Source organism: Lathamus discolor, chromosome Z (assembly GCF_037157495.1).
Source record: "Lathamus discolor isolate bLatDis1 chromosome Z, bLatDis1.hap1, whole genome shotgun sequence".
Classification (NCBI taxonomy): domain Eukaryota; kingdom Metazoa; phylum Chordata; class Aves; order Psittaciformes; family Psittacidae; genus Lathamus; species Lathamus discolor.
The window spans coordinates 24,386,693-24,405,058 of NC_088909.1; the positions used below are offsets into that span (position 1 = coordinate 24,386,693).

General features: G+C 56.9%; 2 protein-coding genes across 2 annotated transcripts in view; both read left to right on the forward strand.

The window, feature by feature from the left end:
• Nucleotides 1-4,326, forward strand: part of LOC136005864 (hydrocephalus-inducing protein homolog) — a gene marked incomplete at its 5' end in the record, with an annotated part of 43,039 nt that extends 38,713 nt beyond the window's left edge. Inside the window, 4 exons of the mRNA XM_065663757.1 lie at nucleotides 321-470; nucleotides 1,208-1,372; nucleotides 2,880-2,989; nucleotides 4,320-4,326. Coding sequence (XP_065519829.1) covers nucleotides 321-470; nucleotides 1,208-1,372; nucleotides 2,880-2,989; nucleotides 4,320-4,326 — 432 coding nt within the window. The remainder of the gene's footprint in view (nucleotides 1-320; nucleotides 471-1,207; nucleotides 1,373-2,879; nucleotides 2,990-4,319) is intronic.
• Nucleotides 4,327-4,334: 8 nt separating this feature from the next.
• LOC136005865 (hydrocephalus-inducing protein-like) overlaps nucleotides 4,335-18,366 on the forward strand; it is a gene marked incomplete at its 5' end in the record, with an annotated part of 57,974 nt that continues 43,942 nt past the window's right edge. The window contains 8 exons of the mRNA XM_065663758.1: nucleotides 4,335-4,532; nucleotides 5,905-6,068; nucleotides 6,368-6,518; nucleotides 6,767-6,997; nucleotides 7,439-7,642; nucleotides 8,086-8,478; nucleotides 14,561-14,677; nucleotides 16,039-16,158. Coding sequence (XP_065519830.1) covers nucleotides 4,335-4,532; nucleotides 5,905-6,068; nucleotides 6,368-6,518; nucleotides 6,767-6,997; nucleotides 7,439-7,642; nucleotides 8,086-8,478; nucleotides 14,561-14,677; nucleotides 16,039-16,158 — 1,578 coding nt within the window. The remainder of the gene's footprint in view (nucleotides 4,533-5,904; nucleotides 6,069-6,367; nucleotides 6,519-6,766; nucleotides 6,998-7,438; nucleotides 7,643-8,085; nucleotides 8,479-14,560; nucleotides 14,678-16,038; nucleotides 16,159-18,366) is intronic.

The window sequence follows — 18,366 nt, forward strand, 5'->3', positions numbered from 1 at the left end:
TGGCTGCCTGAGCACTTGGGCTGCAGCTCGCTTGAGGAAGCTTTTGAGGGTACAGAGCAAGGCTGGTTCACCTGGGCCTGCTCACTAGCTGACGCTTCACTTCTCTGCCATCTTCACCCATTCCTCCCCCTCCGAGGACACTGCCTCCCCATCTGCCTGCCCTGCCAACATGTTTGCCCTGCAGTTCTAGGCAGGGGTGGCCACGTCTGGGTGGGATGAAGGTGCTCCCTGCACCGTGCCAGCATCTTGGAGCACTGCAGGAACCGAGGGTCTGTCCTCGCAGACCAAGGAGACCTCACGCGACTGGTTTCTGTGCGCAGGTGGACAAACATCTGCCAGCGAGCGAGCGTGACAAGCTGCGGGAGGAGATGAGGCCCGCGCCCTGTGGCTTTGAGGTGCTGCCCTCAGCTGGAACCCTCGCTCCAGGACAGCAGTGCCATGTCCAAGTCCGTTTTTCACCCACGGAAGAGGTGAGTTTGGTGGGTGTCACCCCCAGGAGGACTGTCAGGGCAGTGTGGTAAGGGGAGGCCAGCCCAGGGAGCGGGGAATGAGCTCTGCCTCCGCGTGGAGCTTTCTGCCAGCCCTGTGCCCACCGTTCCTCAGTTTCCCCTGCACGGTCCCATGCCGTTTGGGAGTCAGCTTAAATGGTGGAGCATTCCCAAAGGCAGTTTGCATGTGGCCACCGTGACTTGGAAACTGGCAGCGTGTGACAGGATGGACCCAAGTGCTTCCATGGCTGGGGACAGTCGCAGGGATCTTTCAATTGCTCGTGGAGATTTCAGCGTCTCGTGTCTGGCTTTGACCAGAGCCAAGCACTGAGCAGAGAAGACGATCCTTATTTCTGTCCAGTGAGAGCTCAGCTGCCTCTTTCACACAGCTGATGTTTGCCCGGTGCTGCAGCGCCAGGACTGTGTCTGAGAAAGCAGACTTTTCTCACGTGCGTTGCGCTCCCCCACGACTAGGTGAAAACCTCTGATAGGCTGTTTTAGATCCATCTGGTAGCCAACTGACCACTTACACTCCCCAGCAGGACTCACCGCAGTTACTCAGAGCCATGCAGATGCTGTAGCCCCTGCTCTAAGTAACTGCCTGGTTTGGGTTCAGCTTAGAGGTGCTGAGAAGACCCCTGAGCCTGGGGCGATTGTTGCCTTGGAGGCGCTGTCACCTGGGGCTTCACGGAGGAGCTTTCTGTGCTGCTTCTTTGCAGAAGTGCTACCGGGGCGAGCTGCAGATCCAGATTTGCCAGAGCAGCCAACGCCTGCGGGTGCCGGTCTTGGGATGTGGTCTGGAGCCACGGCTGGAGTTGAGCCCCGCAGAGCTCGAGCTGGGACCGCTGCTGCCACAGAGCCATGGGGAAGAGGGGACAGTGGTGGTGAAGAACCCCTGTGGGGTTTACTCACTGGAGTTTGACCAGCAGCACCTTGCTGAGGAGCAGGTGAGGGGGAAGGTCTGTGCACGCTCCTGGAGATTCCCAGCGCTCCAGCATTCCCAGGCTTGTGCCAGGGAGACGGGGGCAGCGCGCAGGGCAAAGCCCGGTGGCATTCCAGGGTTAGCCGGCTCTGCTGGCAGGCTGTGGAGGGACTTGGATAATCCCTGCCACTGGGGGGAAAGAATATGGGAGGGGATGGCTCGTCTGGGGAGTCTGTTCACGTGGTGAAGGTCCAGAAACTCATGCTGTCTGTGGTTTCTCTTCCCTCTGTGCGCAGCTCCTACGGACACCTAAAGACGACAACAGCCACAACAGCTTGTTGCTGCCTCCGTGTGCCCCGGCTGAGAAGCTGACTGTTGAGGCCCAAGGAAGGGGCATAGAAATGAAGGTGAGATGAAATCTAAATGCTAAAAGTGCAGGTGGCACCCAGCATGGTTTTCTCATTTCCTCATCTCTTCCCCAGCCTAGCATGGTTTGTGTTTCTGCCACGAGAGTGGCAGAAAACCTCTTCTCCTTCTTTCCTTTGGCTTGATATCAATCCCTCCTGCCTCAGGTTGACGTTGTGCATCCACCAGGAAAGGTGGTGAAGCTAGGAAACATCTGCATTGGGCAGACGGTGAAGAAGATCGTCACCATAGCCAACAAGAGTGCAGGCCCTCTCGCCTTTAAGCTCAGAGTCACATCCACCGTGCCAGAGTTGCAGGAAGCTGGGGTAAGTGCCATTCCTTCTCTGCAGAGCACTTTAGCGTGCCTGCAGGGAGCGATGAGCTGCTGTGGGTGGGAGGTAGTAGCTAATGACAGCTGTGGGCTGCCCTGGCTGCCTGTGCCTGCCCCGTCCTCCCTGCTGGCACTGCTCTGCCAGCAGATGCTTGCAGTGTGAATGCTTCAGCTGAGCTGGGTGCCAGGACTCCCCGAGAGCCACAAGTGAGAAGGCGGCACAATTCCTCTAACCTGTTTTAGACGCATAGGTCAGGATGCAGCCACATATTTTAGATCTGGAAAGGCGAGGGAGGTGAATCTTGAAAGAGGGAGGGTTACAGCTCTGTTGGAACTTCCATGAAAGCTTTAGAAGGCAGAGGTGACCTCACCGTGACCAGGTGGACACGTGGCAGAAAACACCTTTGGTATTACCTAGGAATGCCTACGAGGGAATGAGTGGGACTGGGTCAGTGTTGGTGCGGACAGAAGAGGAATTGGAAGCCTCTTCCCTGAGTCTGGTGAGGGAGGCTCCGCAGCTGGCTTGCCAGATGAAATAGTCTCCACTCATCTCTTCGGGTAGGTTCTGTGCTTGAAGCCCAGCAAGGAGCTAAAGCTGAAGGCCAGAGGAGACACCTGCAAAGTGGAGGTGACCTTCTCCCCAAAGCGCCGCATGCAGCCGTTCAGCGGGGAAGTGCTGCTGGAGTGCCGCGGGCTGGTGCGCTCCCTCTTTGCGGTGCGGGGCTCCTGCCAGGGCAGCCTCGTGAGCTTGGACCAGGACCAGCTCAGCTTTGGAGCCGTGGTACGGCAGAGCTACACGTGCCGGCGCGTCGTCATGCGGAACGCGGGCGACGCAGGAGTCAGGTAAAGCAGGACCCCCCCGCCTCTCTGAGGGCTGATTGCTTGGATGAGGGTTGTGAGGAGCCGTAGTGTGCCCAGATAGCTCCTCTCTGCTTCTCCATCCCGCTGGAGAGTCGTGCAGCCATGGCCGTGCAGTCAGGCCCTGGCAGTTAGCAAGGGGGTACGAGCAAAAGCTCATTTAGAGATGGGTGCAGTGGGTCCTGCCCAGCCTGAAGCCTTATTGCCAGGTGGCTCAGCATCAGGCCTGAGATGTGGTGGGAAAGCCCACCAGAGACGGAGAGCCTCACGCTGAGACTTACCCTGCCTTGACAGCTCCCCGTGGCTAATCCTTCTTTCCTGTCCTTGTGCTTTCCTTGGCAAGGTTTTTGTGGGACGTGGAGAGCTTCCAGCCGGACTTTTCTATCAGCCCCACAAAGGGTTACATCAGGCCAGGGGTGGATGTCCCCTTCGTTGTGACCTTCCGCCCCTCGAAGCTGAGCCAGGCTCTCCAGTACGAGGGGCTGCGGTGCTTCATCCCGGGCAGCGAGGCGCTCTGCCTTACGCTATCAGGATCCTGCGTGGAGGCCCCTGGCACCAGAGAGGTAACGCAGCAGGGACAGGATGGGCCCCTGGACCCCAGCATTTGTGCCACATCTCTGCCAGGGCAGGAACTGAAGGACACTTGCGAGCGCAGACTCGCTTGTGCCGGGGTATCCCAGAGAGAAAGTGCTGGGCAGGACTGCCAGAGTTCCTGAGCCCTGTCATTGCCTTTCTCCCCTGTTCGAGGTGTTGCTCCTCCAGTGAGCAGCTCGGTTGTCCTGGCTCTGCACTGTAGCACCCGTGCCGTGGGAGCACCCTGCCGGGCTCTCCTGAGACCCTCCCCACAGAGCCACCCCGCTGTATCCCAGCACTGCACCCGCAGCCACACTTCTCCCCCGTGCCGGGCCAGGGGAGGGCATTCAGCAGTAGGAAGGGGCAAGGCATCTGCATCCAGCCCCTGGGAGGGGGTAGCTTGGGAGCAGTTGGCTCTTGCTCCCAAAGAGAGCATGGAGCTCCTCTTCATCCTGCCCATGAAGGAAAGGGCTGTGTGGCTGCAGATCTGTCCTTGCACAGCAGTTTCCTTTCAGGACTCCCCTGAAGTTTCCTTTCACCCAGCATGCGAAAGGCTTGTTCTGCTCCCTTCTTCAAGAACAACCAGCTTGATTTACTCCAAAAGCTGTGGCCAAAGTGTAATTTTTGCATGTGACAAGGAAAAGCTGCTCCCCGTGCTCCAGGACCTGGTGTAGAGCCAGCGTGAGAAGAGTGGCAAGGATTGTGGGTACGACCCCGCAGCCTCTGTGCTCCTCTGTTGCAGACCCTGACTTTCAGCTGCAATGTGCGTGAGAAGCAGAGCCAGACCATCCTCCTGTCGAACCCGAGCAGCGAGGCCTGGACCCTGCAGCCCATTGTTGAGGGGAAATACTGGAAAGGGCCTGAATTTATCCATCTGGAGGCCAGGCAAAAAGAAAAGGCCTACCAGGTCACCTACAGACCCCTAACCATGAGCTGTGGGAACAAGAAGCATCAGGTAGGTGAGCTGTGCCAGCGTGCTGACCCTCGTGGCATGACCCTCGTAGGTCACTCTCCTTTGGGCAGGAGGTTGGCCAAGATGACCTTTGGAGGTCCTGTCCAAGCTGAAGGTGTCCTGTGCTCTCTGTTAGAAGCTGGGTTTTGTGGTGGCTGGGGGCCAGGCACGGGCAAAGGGCAGATGGGAAGTCGGGACTGAGCACCAAACGTGTTGGAGCAGCTAACGTAAAAAGCCAGGCTTTCTGCAGGCCAAGAAATGAAGTTTGTTCTGCGTAGCTCTGGGTCGCTGCTTGTGGCAGCCCAGGGGGCTCAGAGACCCCCATGCTCAGCGCACGGGCTGCACAGGCTCTCCAAGCCCCGGGCACAACCACTTCTGCCAGCAGCACCTGGCTGGTGTCCTTCTGCAGCTTGCAGGGAGCAAGAAGGGCAAAGCTGCCCTGCAGTTTGTCAGTGCCGTCCTGGCCGTGAGCAGGCAGGTGGGAAACGAGAGAGATCTCTTGAGGGTCATGCAGGAGCTTTGGGAGGAGCCCTTCCTGCAGGTCTCAGGCTGGGCACAGGGGGGTGACTGGCCCCTCTGCAATGTTTTCTGTGCCAGGCCAGCAACAAGCTCCTAAATCCAAGGGGTCAGTTCAGAAGGGCTCTGTGGTGCTGGAGCTGCCGGGTCCTTGTCGCGCTCCTTGTCCCGCTCCAGCTGGCCTTACAGTGGGCCAGGTCAGAGATTTCTGGCCTCAAGTCTCCAGGGTGCTCAGCAGATCTGTGCCCTTAGGGTCGCACGTGCTCAGCATCTCTTTAACGTACAGCCTGCGTGAGGAGTCTTGCAGCTTTCAGCTGCTGTGGAGGCAGAGGCAGGTGTCTGGGATGCACGGGCACCCAGAATGAGCATGGATATGAGCTTTCCATGGCCCATGTCTGGGGGCCCCTGTTGTGCCAGCTTACAGGCTGCTCTCTGGTCAGCGCTGTTGGGGCTAAGGCCAGCAGGACTGAGGCAATGGAGCTCATCAGGGACGGCCACCCCCTGCCCACGGCTGTCCCTGCGTGAGCACAGGCTGGCAGGGACATGCCCAGGTGAGTGGGGCCAGTAAGGGAGTGTTGGGATGTGCAGAGCAGCTCTGCTGCAGGGCCCGTGTTTCCTTGCTTTGCCCAGAGATGATGCCTCTGTGTCCTGTAGCTGTGCCGTGTCCTGTGGGCCACGCACCCGCTCACAAGCAGCTCAGAGCAGGTGCGACGCTGGCGTCTGTCTCCTCCTGCGCGGGACAGGGCTGCAGTCACAGCTCTGCCAGCTGGACGTGCTGAAAGCTGCCTCAGTGAGAGCCTCAGGCGTGGGACTGTCCAGGGGTGCTCCAGAACCGACTTGTCCTATTCGTTGTCTGTAGGGCTCCATCTTCTTCCCCCTGCCGGACGGGACAGGCTTACGCTACCAGCTGGAAGGAACTGCTGAAGCCCCCAGGTGTTCAGGGGCCATTTCCCGGCAGGTTGCGTGCAGGAATTCCCACACGGAGCTCATCCCTGTGTCCAACTGGCTGCAGAGACCACAGAGGTGAGTCCAGCCCAGGGAGTCTGGCCTCATGAGCAATCCCTGCAGCAGCACAAGGAAGGAAGCTTCCAGTGCCTGGAAGCTCCCTCCTGAAAGCTTTTCCCTCTCCTTGGCTGTGTCTGGCCATACCCACGTTCTGCCTGTGCAGAGCCATCCTGGAGGACTTTCCTCCAAGGGGGGTGAGAGCTGGCGCCCTGTGCCCGAGGCACTGAGGATGAGAGGGACTGTATTGTACCCCCGCACGATGGGTATCCTATGGGAGTCCTTCCTGTTGACCTTCACTGCGTCCTTCTCACCCGCAGGTTCCTGGTGGTTATTGACATGCTCAAACCAGAGAACCTGGAAAGCAGTTCCGTGCTGCAGGGGTGTTCATACATCGACGTGCCGAGCTCTGCGAAGAAGGACTACCAGCTCACCTTCTTCTCCTACAAAGAAGGAGTCTACAGGGCAAAGGTGAGTGAGGACACTGGTCTGCAGGGCCCTTCAAGGAGCTGTTGGCTCACTGAGAAGCTACACGCCCGTTTTCATACCTCCACGTGCACGGGTCCTATGAAATACCACAGGTGCTTTCTCTGGTCTTGCACTCCTCCTCGCTGGGTGCTCATAGCCATTCCTGGAAGCAGGGCGCTGAGCTTGGTGGGCTCTTCCGGGTCTGTTTTCCTGTGTGGAATGAGCAGCACTTCCCTTTCTGTCTGATTCAGGTGACCTTCCTCAACGAGACAACCGGAGAGTACTTGTTCCACATGGTGACTTTCAAGGTGATGGCTTCGGGACCCATCGGCACTGTTGAAATGAGCACCGCCGTTCGGCAGAGAGCGTTCTCCACCGTCAAGGTGGACAACCCTCTGCCTGTCCCGGTGACGTTTGCCATCAACTGCAAAGTGCCGGACGTCAGCGTTCCACATCACTTTACTGTTCCTGCACAGTCAAAGGTAGGAGCAAAGCTCCTCCAGCTCACTCTGCTCTCCCTACTCGTGGCCGGAGGGGGGGCTCTTGGAGGGTGATGCCTGAAAGGAGCCAGTGGCTGCAGGACAAGCCTGATCCCGCGGCCAGGTTGTCTGCAGCCTGCATTGACAGGAGATGGTGTGTGCCCTGGGGGAGCACAGGGGCTTTTTAGGGTGGGCAGCTTCTGGCATCATGCTGGAGGGCTCTGAGCTGTTGGGATCTGTCCCTGAGTGAACCGTCCCCCAGAAGGAGCAAGGCTGTGCCCGAGAGAGAGGGAGTCAGAGCGGGGAAGGCAGCCCAGCCTTCAAGCGCTGCCTGAGCAGAGCAGGGACCAGCTGCCCCCTTCTCAGGCACACGTGTTCCCTGCCTGTGCCTGACGCCGTGGCTTTTTCCTTCCTTCCTCCCAGGCGGATCTTGTCTTGGAGTATCAGCCCCTGAAAACGGGTGAGAGCACGGGGCACCTGGTGCTCCAGAGCAGCGACTTGGGCTCTCTGTCTTACAACCTGCAGCTGAAAGCCACCTCGAGCAGGCCAGAGAAGCCCGTGTATTTCCGCACCACGCTGGGCTCCCGTCAGACCATCACCACCAAAATACGGAATTTCGCCCAGCAGGAGACCGAGTACCTCCTACAGGTGAGCCCGGGCTGCCAGGGCTCTGGCTGGGAGGCAGCTCCTCTGGCCAGCACCAGCCCTCTCCACCAGGGGGTCCGAGTGCCTCTGGCGTGGCCTGGCAGAGCCAGGGTGGCCATGTGAGCCCAGGGCCCTTCCCACTAGTGTGGGCTTGTCCTCCCTTGCGGGCCCGTGTCTGCTGCCCTGGTTGGAGCTGCTTTTCAGGCCCCGTGGTGCCTGGGCTTGCTTCCCGCTTGCAGCCCAGGTCTGGCAGTCTTGGGGCTTGGGTGCAGGGTTGTTCCTGCTGGGCACGTTTGCACGCTTCTCGTGCCCATTCACCGCAGGCACTCACCAGGGCTATGGTCTGGGTGGGACGGGCCAGGGCCAGGGGACCATCGTGTTCTTCCCGAGGCGCTGGCTCTGCTGTTGTGACCAACCCCCCATGGTCTCTTGTTTCCCCTGCGCAGACCGACTGTGCCGACTTCCGGACGGCAAAATCCATCAGTGCGGCACCCGCCAGCGCTGGGGGCTCGGAGCTGAATGTGGAAGTGACCTTTGAGCCCTGCCACCTGGGCAAAGCCAAGGCCACGCTGCAGCTCAGCTCTGCACTGGGCGGGCAGTACTGCATCCCACTCATCGGCCTTGCGCTGCCCCCTGAACCCCAGGGCCCCTTCCTCATCCCAGCCGGCGGCACCACCTCCATCTCCTTCAGGAACGTCTTCCCGAGGGCCACTGCGTTCCAGTATGCCGTAAAGCACCCGGCCTTCAGCGTCAGGGCCCCCGAGATGCTGCGCGCCAAGAGCAGCACCACCATCACCGTCTCCTTCACGGGCGGCCCGGCTCCTGTCACCAGCAGGCTGGTGGTCTCTTGCCCTGGCGGCTCCTGGATCTACCACCTCCGGGGCCTGCCCTCCACCCGCAAGTGACCAGCTGCCCCTGGCCCTTCCCGCCACGTTCGTGCTCTCTGGAGCCAATAAATTTCATTTAGCATCCTCCCACACAACGTCCTTGTCTCTAAACGGGAGAGGCATGAATTCGCTGGATGCACAGCCGCTGGACAAGGAATTGGCTGGATGACTGCACACAGAGAGTCGCGGTCAATGGCTCAATGTGTAAACGGAGACCAGTGACGAATGGTGTCCGTCAGGGGTCAGTGTTGGGGCAGACCCTGTTCAACATCTTTGTCGCTGACACAGACAGTGGGATCGAGCGCCCTCAGCAAGCTTGCAGACAACACCAAGCTGTGTGGTGCAGCCGGCGCGCTGGAGGGAAGGGATGGCATCCAGAGGGACCTGCACATGCTGGAGAGGTGGCCAGCCTCATGAAGTTCAGCAAAGCCGAGTGCAGGCTCCTGGCCCTGGGTCAGGGCAATCCCAGGCACAGCTGCAGGCTGCGCAGAGAAGTGATTCAGAGCAGCGTGAGGAGAAGGACCTGGGGGTTGGAACATGAGGCGCTTCAGCGTGCGCTTGAGCCCGGAAACCCCCTGTGTCCTGGGCTGTATCACCAAGAGCATGACCAGCAGGTCAAGGGAGGTGATCCTGCTCCTCTGCTCTCATGAGACCCCCACTGGGAGCACAGTGTACAGTTCTGGTGTCCTCAACAGAAGGACCTAGAGCTGTTGGAGCAAATCCAGAGGAGGGCCACGAGGATGCTAAGGGGGATGGAGCAGCTCCTGTACAAAGACAGGCTGAGAAAGCTGGGGCTGTTCAGCCTGGAGAAGGGAAGGCGGGGTGGAGACCTCATAGCAGCCTTCCAGTATCTGAAGGGGGCCTACCAGCATGCTGGGGAGGGACTCTTCATCAGGGACTGTATCAAGAGGACAAGGGGTGATGGGCTTAAAGTGAAACAGAGGAAGTTCAGGTTAGCTAGAAGGAAGAAATTCTTCACTGTGCGGGTGGTGGGGCACTGGCACAGGTTGCCCAAAGCAGTGGTGAATGCTCCATCCCTGGCAGTGTTCAAGGCCAGGTTGGACGGGGCTTGGGCACCATGTTCTTGTGTGAGGTGTCCCTCCCTGTGACAGGGTGTTGGAACTAGAGGATCTTAAGGTCCTTTCCAATCCAAAGCGTTCTACGATTCTGTTATTCTCTAAGATTCTTTGGGAAAGCGCGGTTAAGACTTCAGTCAGTTCCACTTAAAGGTAAAAATTTGAGAATGAAGACCTTAGGCCCACTATAGGAGAGGATCTGGTTCAAGACCGTCTTAAGAACCTGAACGTGCACAAGTCCATGGAACCTGATGGAATCCATCCGCGGGTCCTGAAGGAGCTGGCGAATGACGTTGCTAAGCTACTGGCCATCATATTTGAAAAATAATGGCAGCCAGGTGAAGTTCCCGACGACTGGAAAACGGGAAATATAACCCCCATTTTCAAGAAGGGGAAAATGGAAGACGCGGGGAATTACAGAGCAGTGAGTCTCACCTCTGTGCCTGGTAAAATCTTGGAGCACATTCTCCTGGACAGCATGCTAAGGCACATGAAAAACAACAAGGTGCTTGGTGACAGCCAGCATGGCTTCACTAAGGGGAAATCCTGCCTGACCAATGTGGTGGCCTTCTATGATGGGGCTACAGAACTGATGGACAAGGGTAAAGCAGTTGATGTCATCTACCTGGACTTGTGCAAAGCGTTTGACACTGTCCCACACGACATCCTTCTCTCTGAATTGGAGAGATATCAATTTGATGGATGGACCACTCGGTGGATAAAGAACTGGCTGGACGGCCGCAGGCAAAGAGTTGTGCTCAATGGCTCGATGTCCGGCTGGAGACCGGTAACGAGTGGTGTCCCTCAGGGAGCGGTGTTGGGACCGGTCTTACTCAACATCTTTGTCGCTGACATGGACAGTGGGCTTGAGTGCGCCCTCAGCAAGTTTGCCAGTGACACCAAGCTGTGTGGTCCGGTTGATATGCTGGAGGGAAGGGATGCCATCCAGAGGGACCTTGACACGCTTGTAAGGTGGGCTGATGCCAACCTTATGAAGTTCAACCACGACAAGTGCAAGGTCCTACACCTGGGTTGGAGCAATCCCAGGCACAGCTACAGGTTGGGCAAAGAAGAGATTCAGAGCGGCCCTGCAGAGAAGGACCTGGGGGTGCTGGTCGATGAGGAAATGAACATGAGCCGGCAGTGTGCGCTCGCAGCCCAGAAAGCCAACCGTATCCTGGGCTGCATCAAAAGGAGCGAGACCAGCAGGTCGAAAGAGGTGACCCTGCCCCTCTACTCTGCTCTTGTGAGACCTCACCTGGAGTATTGTGTGCAGTTCTGGTGTCCTCGACATAAAAAGGACATGGAACTGCTGGAACAAGTCCAGAGGAGGGCCACGAGGATGATCAGGGGACTGGAGTGCCTCCCGTATGAAGATAGGCTGAGCAAGTTGGGGCTGTTCAGCGTGGAGAAGAGAAGGCTGCGTGGGGACCTAATAGCAGCCTTCCAGTACCTGAAGGGGGCCTATAGGGATGCTGGGGAGGGACTCTTCATCAGGGACTGTAGTGACAGCACAAGGGGTAAGGGGTTAAAACTTAAACAGGGGAAGTTTAGATTGGATCTAAGGAGGAAATTCTTTCCTGTTAGGGTGGTGAGACACTGGAATGGGTTGCCCAGGGAGGTTGTGAGTGCTCCATCCCTGGCGGTGTGCGAGGCCAGGTTGGATGAAGCCTTGCGTGGGATGGTTTAGCGTGAGGTGTCCCTGGCCATGGCAGGGGGGTTGGAACTAGATGATCTTGAGGCCCTTTCCAACCCTAACTATTCTATGATTCTATGACCCTGGAAGGGAGCTTGGGCTGTCTCAGCGTTGGCTGGCAGTTGAAGGTTATGAAGGAAATAGCAGGAAGCTCTACTAGTGGGCTCCTATTAATGATGTCAGCTGTGGTAGAGCTTTTGTAAGAGGTTTCCTTTAGTTAGAGAGCTTCTGCCTTGGTGCCTTCAGCACACAGGGGTGTCACGCCTGAGGTGTCTTTGCCTGAGCTCTCCAGTTTCCAGCTGGATTCGTGGCTGGACATGGTGCGGGACATGTTTTGGAGTGTTTCCAGAGGCTGGCTGCCTGGAGAGCCAGTTAGCACTCGGGGCTCATATCCTCCCTGCCTGTGTTGTAAAGGCCCAGATGATGAGTGTTGGTTTCAAAGTGAGGGCTCCACGTTCCCCGCCAGGCAGGTGTGAGGATTTGCTTTGCCTGTGGCCCCGAGTCTCATGGGAAGCTTTTGTTTCTGGCAAACGCTGTGCTGCAAACGTGTGAAGCTCCTGGCAGCTGAGATGCCCCGGGCAGTTGGGTGGCCTTGTGTGGTGCGTGTGCCCGTGTGCGCAGGCTTAATGGGTACAAAGTCATCGACGGGCGCTCACCAGGGACAGCAACAGGGGTCACCCCAAAGGCAGCCTGGCCATGGCCCTGGTGTGGCGGGGCTCCTCGTGGGCCAGCAAAGTAGGAATTAAATGGTTGCTTTGTAGTCAGTGCGGAAGCTTTTTTCTTTCCTGCTGAAGCAGGGAAATTCTTGGCTCATCTGCGGTGTCTCCAGCAATTTATGTGTCGCTCACGGAGCGTGACCAAATGCTGCTGTAAGGTGCACTTTAGCCCTGGTGCAGGGCTTCACTGCGGGGGAGACATTGAAGGCGTAGGGGGGCTGCAGGGATCCGCAAGGCTGTAGCTTTAGCAAGGCCCTGCGGTGGCCGTGGAAGCCACGTGTGGCCCTCGCCTATTGTGACGTACAGGGGAGCTGCTGCTGTTAAATGCGAGCAGCAGCCGTGGCCCAGTGAGAGCAGGAGTTGCTGAGCCGCTGAGGCAGGAGCAGGCTTGAGCTACTGTCAGGCTCTGAGCTCTGCTTCCTCGAGGCGCTGGTGAAACCCTGCCCTAGCTGGCAAAGCCAGAGCGTTGAGGAGAGGGGCTGGGCAGCCCAGGTGCCAGCCCTGTCCTTTGCTGCCCAGGTTCCCCTGGCTGTTGGCAGCCCAGCAGCAGTTAGCTGCTGTGCTGGTGGGCAAGAGCCACACCGAGGCGTCCCTGGGCGGCTCCTGTCCCTGCAGCTGCCCACAGCTGCCGAGCAGCGCGAGGGCATTCAGGAGCCAAGGCTGGGCCCCGCACGGAGGAATCCTCCAGGAGAAGCGTGAATCACCCGTGCTCAGGTAGCGTCTGGCCCTGGGCAGGGAGGAGGCAGCTCCGCTGGCAGCAGGGATGGGGCAGTTGTGTGATAGCCGGCAGGATTTAAACATCCCTGGGCTAAGAGCAGGGCTGGGCAGGTAGAAGGGCTTGAACGGGCTCTGAAATTGCCGTGCAACTTGCAGTGAGGGTAGAGACTTGGAGCTAGGCTGTAGGTCCTGCAGCAAAGGGAGCCTTGGCTGTCTGAGGTGGGGAGCAGGGAGCCGTGGGGTGGTGGGCTGGAGGGGTGCTGTGTCCTGGTGGCTGGTTTGTCCTGCCCCTGCAGGGAGATGTGCCCGATTGCTCCGTTGTGCTCCTTTCCTGCTCCTCTGGGAGGCTGGTCCCTGCAGGCTCTGGGGCTGTGGAAGAGCCTTGCTCCAGGGCGCGGGGGGAAGCTGCTGGGCTGGCTGGGCTCTGGAGGTTGGAAGCCCTCTGGAAATAAGCGTTGTGGGGGCGACGACAGGGTTCGTTTCAAGTGAAGTGAAATCACAGCTCGGAGAATTGGAACGAATAAGGCAGTTATTCTTAAGACCCGGTAAGAAACCACTGAAACCCAGCTTAATGCTGGATCATCCCCATTAGGTTTCTCCCTTGAAAAGGAGTTATTTCCAGCTCTAAATCCCAGCTCTTGCTGCAGCAGGTCCTCCTGTCCGTAGGGCAGTGCAGAGCTCTGGAGTTTCTTGCAAGGACAAAAGGAAACGGTAGCCTTGTTTCCTGAAGCCGTGGAGGGCCCGGCACCACAAACACGTGCCGTGCTGTCGCTGCCTTGGCAGTAAAGGAATGAAGTGATTGCCTTGCTTGCAGGGTGTGGGGAGCAGTCGAGGGGCAGGGAATGGCCATCTTTGCCTAGATGCTGTCTTGCTGTGTACAGCAAGTGCACACAGCAGAGGTGATGTGGAGCACAGGGAAGCAGGAGGGAATATCATCCTGGATTTTACGTAGCTCTGAGCTAATTGCTCATGTGCCTTCGATGGTTTCCTGCTTTTTTCCTGCTGTGGCAGCCTGGAGTGCCTGGAGGGAGCCTGGAGTTTGGGTGTTAACAAGTGAAAATTAGGGCGTCCTTCTGCATGGAGAAATGCTCTTGGGCAGTGGGGTGATTTCCTGCCTGGAAGGAGCCGTTTTTGCCAGATAATCTTTGTAACGTGAGCCAGGCAAAGTAGCCTTGAGAAACTATAGTTCTTAATCAGAGTCTTGAACTCTGTGCTGAGTTAGTTAGAAACATCATCAGGCTCCTTGCAGAGAGGGTGAGAAGTGCCAGTAGCGCCTGGTGCGTCTGTGTGGCTCGTGGGACTGCCCCCAGAGCAAAAGGCTGTTTTGGCTCAGGGTCTGTTTGTTGTGGGGTTTTACGTCTATGAATGGAGCCTAAATATGGTCTAATCATGAATGAGGGTGGGGAGGCCCTGTGTTCTCCGCTTAGGAAGGATGCCAGAGGCTGGAGACACAGCTGTGTCCTTTGGGTGTGCCAGGAATGGCGAGGCCTTGGCACAGGTTGCCCAGAGAAGCTGTGGCTGCCCCATCCCTGGCAGTGTTCAAGGCCAGGTTGGACGGGGCTTGGAGCAACCTGCCCTAGTGGAAGGTGTCCCTGCCCGTGGCAGGGGGTTAGAACTGGGTGAGCTTTAAGAGCCCTTGCCTGAGGTTGCGGGGTTCCAGGGTTCCATGGGTCCAGGGTTTTAAGGTTCTGGGGTTGTGGATTGTCCAACTGTTGCTTCTTCCAGGCGACCTCTGCGACATGGCCAGTGGCAAGACCCCCCGGCCCATGAGGTCCTCCAGAAGGGCGGATGGATTCCAGAGCAGAGTGGTAGCATCTCGTAATCCGAAGCTGGTCAGAGAGGCAGAAGAGTCTCTCACCACCAGGCAGAGGCTGGCCAGCCCTCGGGAGATGAGGCGTCCCCGGGCTACCCAGCTTCGGGACATGGGTGAAGTCTCCCATCAAAAGGTAGCCTTTCCCTGCTCTTCTCCTTGCCGTTTGATGTGACATTTGAAGAGGGCACGTGCTTGTGGCAGCCTTGCCTCCAGCTTACCCAAGCAGCTTGGTGATGAGGTCCTGTTGTCATTTCCAACTGGTGGTGGTGGAGTTCTTTGTGCTGGGGGAAAGGCAAAAAACACATTTCTCCAATGAGCCATTGAAGTCCTGGTCTGCACAAAGGCAGTGGAACCTCTGCTGCAGTGGGTGGGTTTTGCTGGGCAGAGAAGAGTGGATGCGCTTTGCCTGGATCAGTGTTCTCTTAGGTGGATGTTCAAAGCTGCTTTTCTTGCAGGACTGCTCAGTCTAACACACAGTCCAGGTGGGTGGATGACTGAGGTAGGCTGTTAAGCAGAAAGCTGCCAGCAAGAGACCTGATGTAGCACATCGGTTACGGGTTGCCCCAGGCAGCACAGGAGGTGGGAACACGTAAGACGGGTGCCCAAATAACTGGCAGTGCTACAGCTACTGGGCTCGGCCTGAGCGTGGCTTTTGTGGAGAAGCGGGAGAGCTGCCTGTGTCTCTCGAGTGACAGCAGTGCAGCTGGGAGAGGGGAGAGCAAGCAGGGAGGAATTATCTCCAAGTACTGCCTCTGCTGGGTCAGCGTTTGGTCTTTGCGTGCATTTTTCAGAGCTGCTTCTGCAGCGGTGTTCAAGAAACGAGCAGTAAGAGAATACAGTGAAGCATCAACTTAAAGCTCGTGGGGAAAGGGGATACGAATTGCAGTCTAGCTCAAGTTGCCCCGTGATGCTGAGACTTCAGCTGAAACTTCATCCCCATCCAGCATTCACCTCATTTGTCTGTTTCCCTCCTGCCCTGTTACTTTCTTGTTGGCCTTTCCTCCCTGGTACTGGTGTCTTCCGACTGGTTTCTCGGGTCTGCATCAAAAAACCAAAAAGATATTTGGGATGCGTGGGACTCAGTCTCGCTGTCTCAGAGGGAAGTTCACCTGCAAATTGTTTCCTGTGGAGGCTCCTGGAAACTCCTGGGTTTTGCTTGCTCCCTGAGTGCTCGTGACTGTTCCAGCAAGCGTCTGGAGCTGAGTGAGCCCCTTAGCAGAGGGCTCTGCTGGAGGTGGGCGCTGCTTTGCCTTTTGGAGAAGGCAGCCTGGAGAAACAGCCTGCAAAAGAGCTTCTTAGCTTGAGGCTGCTCAACATGGTCCAGAAACGTTTTGTGAGCTGAGAGCGGAGGTGGGTGGGCTCCCATCTCCTAGTGTGAGCTGGGCAGATGTACTCACCAAGAGACTGTATTTACTGGAGATCAGTGTGGGATCTTCATTCGTTAATCTTTCTCCCAGCAGCTGAAGCTCTCTCTGCTCTGTCTTGCATCTGCAGTTCTCAGCAGTTGGCCTGGACCAGAGGTTGTTCCAGCCGTTCCCATCCGAGGTGGTGTTTGAGAACTACGTTCCCCGCCAGTTCTACATAGCGGCGCTAGCTCTGAGGAACATCGACAGGGTAAGTGCTGGGCTGTGGAGGCTGAGCACTGGGCTGGAGGAGGAGAGCAGTGGAATTCACGTGGTGTGCAGCAGAGCAAGTTACCTGCTGCAGCGCAGCGTATCCAGAATAAAATGTCTCAGCAGCGTGATTCTGCAAGATGGGGGAAATGTTGCCATGCTGGGGATTCTGCCGCTGGTTTTGGCCGCGCACTGGTGGTAACTAAGCCAAAGGAGCTTTCTGAGCCAGCATGCTTCCCCTTGAAAGCCCTGGACTGATGGGAATGTCGAGGGCTGGGCAGTGCTTGCCTGCTGTCATGCTTTACCGCGAGTGTGCACCATGTCCCGGTGGCTCCTTGGTTAATCTTGGTTTCTGGCAGGGCATGTTTCCCTCTCTCAGCCTGTTGAGCCCCCTGTGTGCAACTCCGTGTCAAAGCACAGGGCTTGAGTTTTCTCCACTTTGTGCTGGATTAAGTTGTAACTCCTGGCATTAGCACTCCAGGCTGGGTGTTTTGGAAGAGCAGGGGAAACAGGCTGGCTTAGCAGCAGCAGTTAAAGGGGAGGACTTGAGGTGCCACTTGAGGCTCCTGCTAAGCTTAGTTCGGTTCTGCTCAGGTGTTTCTAAGCCAGCGTGGCTGTGCTTTCTCTTTGGAGAATCCCAGCACAGGCAGGGTAATGTGCTCCTGAAGGTCTCCAACTTGAACGGGAAAGATTGTGATCCTGTTGAGATTTCCTAAGAAAAATGAGCAGGGAGAAGTTGAGAAGTGGCAGCAACTTTGTTCTGCTCTGCTGTAGAGGGGGAAATGGAGACCTTTTGAATTTCAGCTGGGGAAACGTTTGCTCCAGTGAGGCATGTGCCAAGAGCAAGCTGGTGGGAAAAGACAGGAGGGAGGAAAGGGGCTGAGTTCAATGTCCTGTCGCGGAGCGCTTTCTTCCGCACAGGGATTCTCTTGGTACGTAAGAGGAAGTGTGCTGGAAGCAGAGAAAGGTGAGAAACAGGCGTAATTCAGGATCCGGTTGTGTAAGAAAGAGCAAGACGTGTGTGTGAGAGGAGGGCACAGCGGGGAGCGGGGGGGAGGTGGAAGTGTGCAGGTGAATTAACGCCCTCCTCAAATCTCCCTGTTGGGAGAAACAAAGGAGGGGACAAAAGGAGTGACACCGTCAGGGCTTAATGTAGGGGGAGGAACAGCAAGAGAAGTCAGAGTATCTCCTGAGATAACAGGTTTTACAGGGACGTGGTAGAGCATGGAAGAGCCTTTGGCAAGGAAGGATGAAGGTACGGTCCCTCAGTTACTCCCAGAGAGTACTGTGTCATTCCTGGTGTAGCTTGGGCATACTGGGAAGTTGCAATGTGGGTACCTATGCCCAAGGGACACCACTGGTGTGGTTCACAGTGACTTTGGGCAATCTTTGCTGCAGGTGTGCCCTTCGTTTATTAAAATGGGCCTCAGTTTCTCTTTTCCTACTGCTCTGCTTCGTTCCCACTGTGCCTTTTGGCTTCAGCTGCTCCCTCATCCGTGCAGCACCTCAGAATGTTTGCCTTTGCCAAGTACCAGCAAAGAGGCAAACAGTGAATTTGCTCTATTCGTGCTTCCCAAGTGGAAAACAACACCTGCATTGATGTTGGTGCCATTCCCAATAAAACGTAATAGACTGGTAACAGCTGCAGCTTGGGATTTCTATGCCCTGTGAAGGGGAGGCAGTGTGTGAACTGTTGATTTTACCCAAAATGAATCAGTTGTGAAGCTGGTACAACCTCAGGCGTCGGAGAGCCCTGGTGTAAAAGGCAGATGAGCTCTAAGGAAAACCCTTGACATATTTAAATGCACAAAGATAGAGATGCTAATCCCAAGAGAGTTCATTATGTTCTAATTTTGCTGGGTTTTGGTCATGTCCTGGAGAAAAGGAACATTGTGCTCTGTCTCACGAGTTTCCCACATTCCTCGGAATCCTACTGATGTATCCTGCGTGGTAGCTGAGGTTGTCTACCCCCTAAAACTGCAGCTAGCAGCAATGTGTAACAGAGGCAAAGTGTAATCGAGCCCAATAGGTGCTCTGTATTCACTCCGATACGGAAGTGCTGCACTCTATGCTTACTGCTCTTGCCTACTTGCTGTCGAATTGCTTTCCTGTCTTCAGGCTGCTCCTCAGCACCCTCAGAGGCATCCTGGGTGGCTCTTGCTGAAGATCTTTGCCACATGGGCTCACGTGCCAAGGGACTTGGCGACCA